This window comes from Prenolepis imparis, unplaced genomic scaffold (assembly GCF_030444845.1).
Source record: "Prenolepis imparis isolate NDT839.2.m4 unplaced genomic scaffold, iyPreImpa1.0 SCAF_3, whole genome shotgun sequence".
NCBI classification, from domain to species: domain Eukaryota; kingdom Metazoa; phylum Arthropoda; class Insecta; order Hymenoptera; family Formicidae; genus Prenolepis; species Prenolepis imparis.
The window spans coordinates 1,385,298-1,392,339 of record NW_028141161.1 but is presented as its reverse complement, the minus strand read 5'-3'; the positions used below and the strand labels follow the sequence as shown (position 1 = coordinate 1,392,339).

General features: G+C 31.1%; 1 protein-coding gene across 1 annotated transcript; it reads right to left on the bottom strand.

The window, feature by feature from the left end:
- Positions 1 to 1,444: 1,444 nt before the first annotated feature.
- Positions 1,445 to 6,163, bottom strand: LOC145934191 (uncharacterized). Its single transcript, XM_083034564.1, has 6 exons — positions 6,080 to 6,163; positions 3,414 to 3,627; positions 3,160 to 3,339; positions 2,940 to 3,068; positions 2,188 to 2,391; positions 1,445 to 1,689 (listed from the first exon to the last, which is right to left on the bottom strand). The coding sequence occupies exons 2-6, from the start codon at positions 3,613 to 3,615 to the stop codon at positions 1,445 to 1,447; spliced, it is 960 nt and encodes a 319-aa protein (XP_082890690.1). The 5' UTR covers positions 3,616 to 3,627; positions 6,080 to 6,163.
- Between the last annotated feature and the right edge of the window lie 879 nt (positions 6,164 to 7,042).

The window sequence follows — 7,042 nt, the reverse complement described above, 5'->3', positions numbered from 1 at the left end:
CTATTCTAATCTTTGTCAATATGTATATTTAAAAACATTTCTTAATGATTACTAAAGTTTTTGCGTATAAATACTTCTATGTAGTACTTACTAAAAATCACTTTCATTATTTCCAATTTACGTAGTGGTTCCTTTCCGCATCGACCCTCCCAATTATAATTCTCTGCCAATTTATTTGAAAATATTTTATATAATGCCCTCTTTACAGCATCAGTGACGTTGGTTCCTCCGATAGATTTGATGTATGCGCGCTGTAAATTGGTAAAGTATTTAATGTTATAATTTTTTATATTGAATATAAAAGTAATATATATTTTTCGCGAATCATCATCTTTGAAATTATATTTCTGTTATTAAAAACCTTAGCAATTTTTAATTTTTTAAACGAAAAAAAAGAAAAATTTTTTACTTTATTATTGTGCAATATCGCGGCAAGTGGAGCGCGGTCAGTGCGCGAGCGAGTGAGACAAAGGAGACGGCACAGCACGGCACAAAAAAAGGAAGAAGATAAATTTCACACGACGAGAATATATTTACAGTCCACTATATACAAAAGTGCGTTTAATATTGTTCGAAGGTAGCGACAGAAAAGCGCACGACGATTGCAAGAAGTGCAATCGATAGGACGATCGAAAGTGCTTGTGAAAAAGCGTAAGAAAAGCAAAAGCGTACTAATCTCGGTCTGTGCGTGTAGAAATCGACAAGACGAGTGCGAGTAAAAAGCGCCGAACAAACGGTCTTTATCCCGCTGACCTTCGAGAAGATTCTGAGACAAAATCACAGTATTTGTGTTTTGTAATATAAAGATATCGAATCTTCTCGAAAATCGGAGGACAAAGCCGTTTGTTTTCGTCGTTATTGTTTTCGCCCACGGAACGGTTACTCGTGAGCGATTAAACGGCGGTGATATTTAGCGCGCGAACCGCGCGCAGCGACGCGATATAGCGGGGCGCGCCGTGGTGCCATTGGCGCACGGGCGGAAAGCGCGTGTCGCCGCGCCAAACATGAGCGCGTTAATTGTCGCAACCGGATGCGCGCTCGTTGCTATGAGAACGTGCATCCGCGTTGCACCTTACACACACACATATGAGCACACCCTCTCCTTCTCTCTCTCTATCTCTCTATCTCTCTCTCTATCTCTCTCTCTCTCTCTCTAATCCGCAACAATTATTTTAAGTGAAATTATTCACATGCATAAAATGAAACAGTATAAAAAAAGTATTTGTGGTTTTCATTGCGAAATGTTTGCTTAAAATTGATTATACATATTGATATACTCATATACTTGATAATAATTGCGAAATACACACACACACACACACACCACATCAATTATCAAAATATTATTTTACATGACAATAAGTTGGGTATTTTACATGACTATCTTTTTTCTTTGCTAAAATCCTTATATTATATTTAATACTAAAATGTAAAATTATATGTGTTAACTTACTATCGCAGCATTATGTTGAGAATCACGATGTTTCAAGATCTCCTCCATCTCCATTAATTGTTCTTTAGTTTCCAACGGAAATTTGGTCTCAACGTCTTCAAAAGAAATCTCCGTGTTCTTGTTCGCTTCTGTTTCCGTATTTGTCTTTTTAACTAAAATATCTAATAAGGAAAGTGCTTGCCTCATGTCATATTTTATGATCGCTATTTCTCTCGTTAATCTTTTCAAATAATCCACTGTAAATATAAATAGCATTATTTAATAAACAAATAAAATACATGCGTCGTATATGAATAACTTTATCATAACTTTAACATAAAAGTTTAAACATTATTACACGTTGCTTTGTAAAAAAAAAAAAAAAATGGAAATATTTTCATTTCGGTATAAAATTTTGCTTTTTATCCAAAATAAGATAAAAAATTCTTGAACATTTTAAAATAATAATTTTTTTATTAACAAGTACTATATGTATATATTATAAAAGTGTTAATAATGATAAGTTCGAAATTAAAAAATTTTTTAAATTTGAAGAGTAAATGAAAGATTTATTATTTCTATTATTTATAAATATAGATAATATTTTTACGTATAAGTAAAGATTTCAGAAATAGTGAGTTGCAGTCGTAAAATTTTCATGTTATTATATGTTTAAAATAGACTTATATAATTTTTTTTAACACAAATTATTTTTATTACACAAAATGTATTATATCTAATGAACATTTATTTACCAATTGCATCTTGTGAAGATTGATGACTTAAATTATCATCTATTTTCTCTCTTTGTTGTGTCTCTTTACAGCTTCGACTAATTTCTTCTATTTTATCCACGTGCCGATTTGATATATTCTCTTCATTTTCCTCTTCTCTTACGTATACAACACTGTTGCGCGTTTTTTCACTTCTTGCGTTCGAAATATTATGATTATCCACATCTACGTACAAAGAAAATATATTTTATTTAGTAATTGAAATGAAAATTATTAGAATAAAAAAATGGAGAATTTGACAAATTATGTTCAAAGACATGATAAAGATTTTTAAAAATAAATTCTATGTATGTTTTTGGTCATAAAAGTTTTATGGAAAAAAAAAAAAAAAATTACTAATTAATATATATAGAAAATATTGCGCGCGCGCGCGCACACATGCATTACTAACTGTGCGCGTATGTGTGTGCAAAATGTATAATAAAAGATAAACGATAGATCAGTTTACATATATTTTGCGAAATATTGTTGATAGATATTTTAATTTATTAATATTTTTATATTATTAATGTTATATTTATATTGGTATATATTTATATATTTTTATTTTTTAATATTGTGTCGATATTAGATAATTGATATTAATATTAATATCTAAAAGTTATGTACAACTTTTTAAATTTACGTTTACAATAAATAAATATGAAATATGGACCAACATATATAATTATGCAATAATTATATTATTACAAAGAGATATAACGAATATATACCTTGCGAAAATGATTGAGAGTTCGAATTTGAGGCTTTTTGTTTTGTTTTCTTTGATTCGCTGTTTCTTTTCGCAGATTTCCCAGAATATGTAAGGGATGAACTTTCATTTGTATCGTGCAATCGCTGACCTTTTAATACAAAATAAAACAATGAATGTAAAAAATGTAAAATTCGTCTATGTATCATAAATAGATATAATAGATTTGTTTGTGTACTTACGTTTTGGAGGAGAGGGAGGAGATGGTAAATTTACGTCTGTGTCTGATTCATCTTCACTTTCAGACGAGGATAAAACTCTTTTCGCTGTAATTCTTCTATTAGCAATCGCTTCCTTGTCGGTATCCAAGTCTGACGTATAGGTTGCCTTTTTTGCTTTTTCATCGGCCTTTTGAAAGGACGCTGTAAATATTTTAAATATTAGCAAATATTATTACGAAAAAGAAAAAGAAAATTAAAAACGATTTTATACTTACGATACTCGCCAAAAATTCGTTGAATTTTAACAGAAGACCAATCAGAAGTTGGCGTTTCCTGTTTTTCAATCGCCTTCCGAATTCTTGAATCTGTCTTATAATGTAAAGGATATTTGCACAAATCCTCACTCTGTTGCCACATTTTCGGTATTACTTGGATACCGTCAGAGAATTCCGCGACAATAAATCCTTGATTCGACATTTTTCTGAAATTCTGAAATTTATTTTTAGTGCAGTGTTATAAATACCCCCCCCCCCCCAACACACACACACACACACACACACACACACACACACACACACACACACGCAAGCACGTATACGCACACGCACACGCACAAGATATCTGTTCAAATATTTGCACAAGAAATCTATTTTGATATCTTTTATTATGTATGTACATATAAAATATTTTCTTAGAAAAGTTTACGAAGCGTAATTATATATATAACAAATTATAAATGTGCGGTGCTTATTAGCGGTATTATTGCAAAAATTCTTTCATTATCCTTTTCTGCGTATGGTAATTTTATAAATTTGTGATTAATTTTATGCAAAGGCCAAACTTGAAGATCAGATAATTTACTGACTTTAAATATACCCAAATGGACAGAATTGCATGGATAATGATAAAGTTCCTCAACAACTTTAAATTTACGACCTATTGCAACGTAATTGCCTTCACGCGATGTAGCGATATTTTCTAAACAGACGATATCATTTTCTATGAGACAACAATTATCAGCAGAAGATTTAATTGAAATAATAAAATGAGGAAATTCAATCTTTGAAAATTGTGGACTAAAGCAACCCGATATCAATGGTCCTTTTTCGTGTGGAGCTTTTACATTAATTTTTGAAACATTTATATTGTCAGAATTTATTTTACAAAAACTCATCTCGGCATAACGATTGCTAATTTGCTGTAATGGTTTATCCGATTTTCTTAAAATTGATTTCAATTCTTTCATGAAATTTTCAAATGGAAAAGCACTAAAAGTATCTAATGGTCCAAATTGTCTTACGCATTCAGTTATATGTAAAAGACCGTGAATATTATGGGATGCAAATTCAGGTCCGTAGATTTTAATAAAGCATTCAATAAAATGTTTCATTAATTTATCCGCATATTCAATAAATTCGACTGTATTTTTCTGACATAAAATGCGAACAGCAACGTGCAAAGTGAGGAAATTGGAGAAGATATCAGAATTCAATTCTTTTTTTAATATAACAGGACCGGTATATAACAGAAATTGTCTCAATTCGGTTGCTTTCCACTGTGCAATATCTTCTATTTCTCGTGGCCTTCTTGCAAATTCTTTAGGAATAAAATGTCTAATGTTAAGAAGAGATTTGGAAACATTTTTTATTTTACACGAGGTTAAATATCTAGTTTTAAGTGGCCCACTTATCCATAATTTTATTAACTTTTTAACAACGCCAATACATATCATATGCATGTAATCTAATGGTATATGAGATACAATGCCAAAATTTGAAATATTTAATAAAATAGAATGACCAAGATGGTGTTCTTCTTGAATTTGATTAGAAAAGCTATCGTCTGTTCTCATTTGATAATCAAAATTAGGAAAACAAACTCTATTAGCGATAAAATCGCCTTCAATTGTACATTTTGAGCAACTGAAATAACCCGTATGTCCCTTAGTAAGGGTAATGAAAGATTTTGCAGGGGCATCACATATGATAGAGTGTATTAATACTGAAAATGTTGTCTCGTTATAAGTTACCCCTTTATTAATTAAATTATTGATATCATTTACAAACGGTTGTAGGAATTCATTCGCATCCGCTGGTTTAGTTTTACCGAAATAACAACCGATAAGAATTACTTTCTCGTGCGGCATAATTCGACCTAAAATGGGCCACAATTGATTTGAGTTTGATCGCGATATGGGTAGACCATCGATACCAATTTGAATCTGAATAGGAGATGAAACCGGCGTATTCTTGCTTCTAGATAAGAATCGGAGAATGCCATATTCAATACCAAAATGACAATATTGTCCGGGAAACATTTCAGTAATAACGGAAGATTGTGGTGTACGTAATAATGTTTTAGCACATTTTGGAAAATTGGAAAAAATTGGATGTACTGTTTTCAAACCGGACAATAAGTGCGACAAAGCTACATGAGAAATACGATGCGTGATAGCCCATTGTACTAAAAATGTCTTAAAATCATCATTTTCTTTCTCTGAATTATTAATATCCTCTCTTATATTGTCCTTTATTATTATATTATCTTCTGGATGTAAAGATACATTATTTTTTAAAAAATCAGATGCGGAAATATTCGTTAAATCGGAACATGGTAAATTTATTGCTTCATCTTGTTTCTCAATTTCGAAAATAACACGATTAAAATTGACACTCTTGTCATGATGATCATTATCCGAGACAGAATTATTTAAAATTACGCACGAATTGGTTCTAGGTTCATTAAATAGGGCAAATAATTCGTCACTCTCTTCTCGAATTAATTTCCGGCGATATCTTGTTGAAATATCTTGTTGAAATAATTTACGCTTTGGCATGGTCGATTGTCAGTTATTTTAACGCAACTAATATATCTATGTAAAAATCTATGCAAATATATACTATATTTAAAATAAAAACTATGGAATAAAGATTAAAACTACTTATACTTGCATTTCTCGATACTTCTCTCGTTCAATAATATCTAAAATTGTCCAATAACGCTCTCATCAATTAGAAACTCTTCGTGGGATCACAGGAACAAAAGCTTCAGTAGGCAGGAACAGAATTCTCGATTGCTAGAAAAAAATTGCAATAAAATATATAAATCATAAAATATATACAATAATTAATAAAAGTAAAAAGCATACCGACATGTGCTAACATATCTGGAAAAATTCGTACATGGCGCATATATATCTCGAAACCTTTGGTTCTACATTCTTTATAAAAAATTAAATATTAGAAATTATTCATATATATTCTCTCGTCTAGACGCCCTAAGGACGTTTGTATATGTTCTTCATAAAGAGCGTTGCGTAGGATTAATTTACGGCGGTACCTTTTTGAAATACGCGACAGAAATTTATGCCTCGGCACGGTTGATTTAATGTATTCCAATATTTCTATATTCTACGTAATTATGTACTGCACAAAAATAAAACCTATTCAATAAAAATTAAAAATTCTACTCACTTCCTTTCTCGAAATTCTTCGTTGTCCAATAGCTCGCAATAACGCTCGCCGCTGAATTGCTCTCGTTACTTTATTATCACTTATTACACACAGTACATCTAACTCGCTCAACAGGCGGGAAAAGACTGGCTTTGAGAGTCTTCATCCTTTATCTCGAAAAGACAAGTAACGCGATATGACAAAAGTAAAGCGCCTCCCGCGGCAACAGCTCCTATTAAGGTACGTACGTATATCTTCGCGTAACCCCGTGCTAAAATCGGTTCAATTAATAAATTAGAATATATTATAATTTAATAATTTTATTAAATTATTATACAAGCAAAGTTTATACAGCATATTTTATTTGAAAAAAATGATTTTAAGTATATAGGCTAAACTTAGTACTCTGCGTTGATACCACTGCTTCGTTGATACCACTGCTTCCACTGCTT

Bases quoted from the DNA above. Each gene is read 5' to 3' on its own strand.
- LOC145934191 (XM_083034564.1), bottom strand. From the start codon at position 3,615: ATGTCGAATCAAGGATTTATTGTCGCGGAATTCTCTGACGGTATCCAA. The intron at 2,392-2,939 runs GTATATATTCGT...CTTTGTACGTAG, and splicing joins CTCTCAATCATTTTCGCAAG to ATGTGGATAATCATAATATT. The intron at 1,690-2,187 runs GTAAATAAATGT...TTATATTTACAG, and splicing joins ATCTTCACAAGATGCAATTG to TGGATTATTTGAAAAGATTA.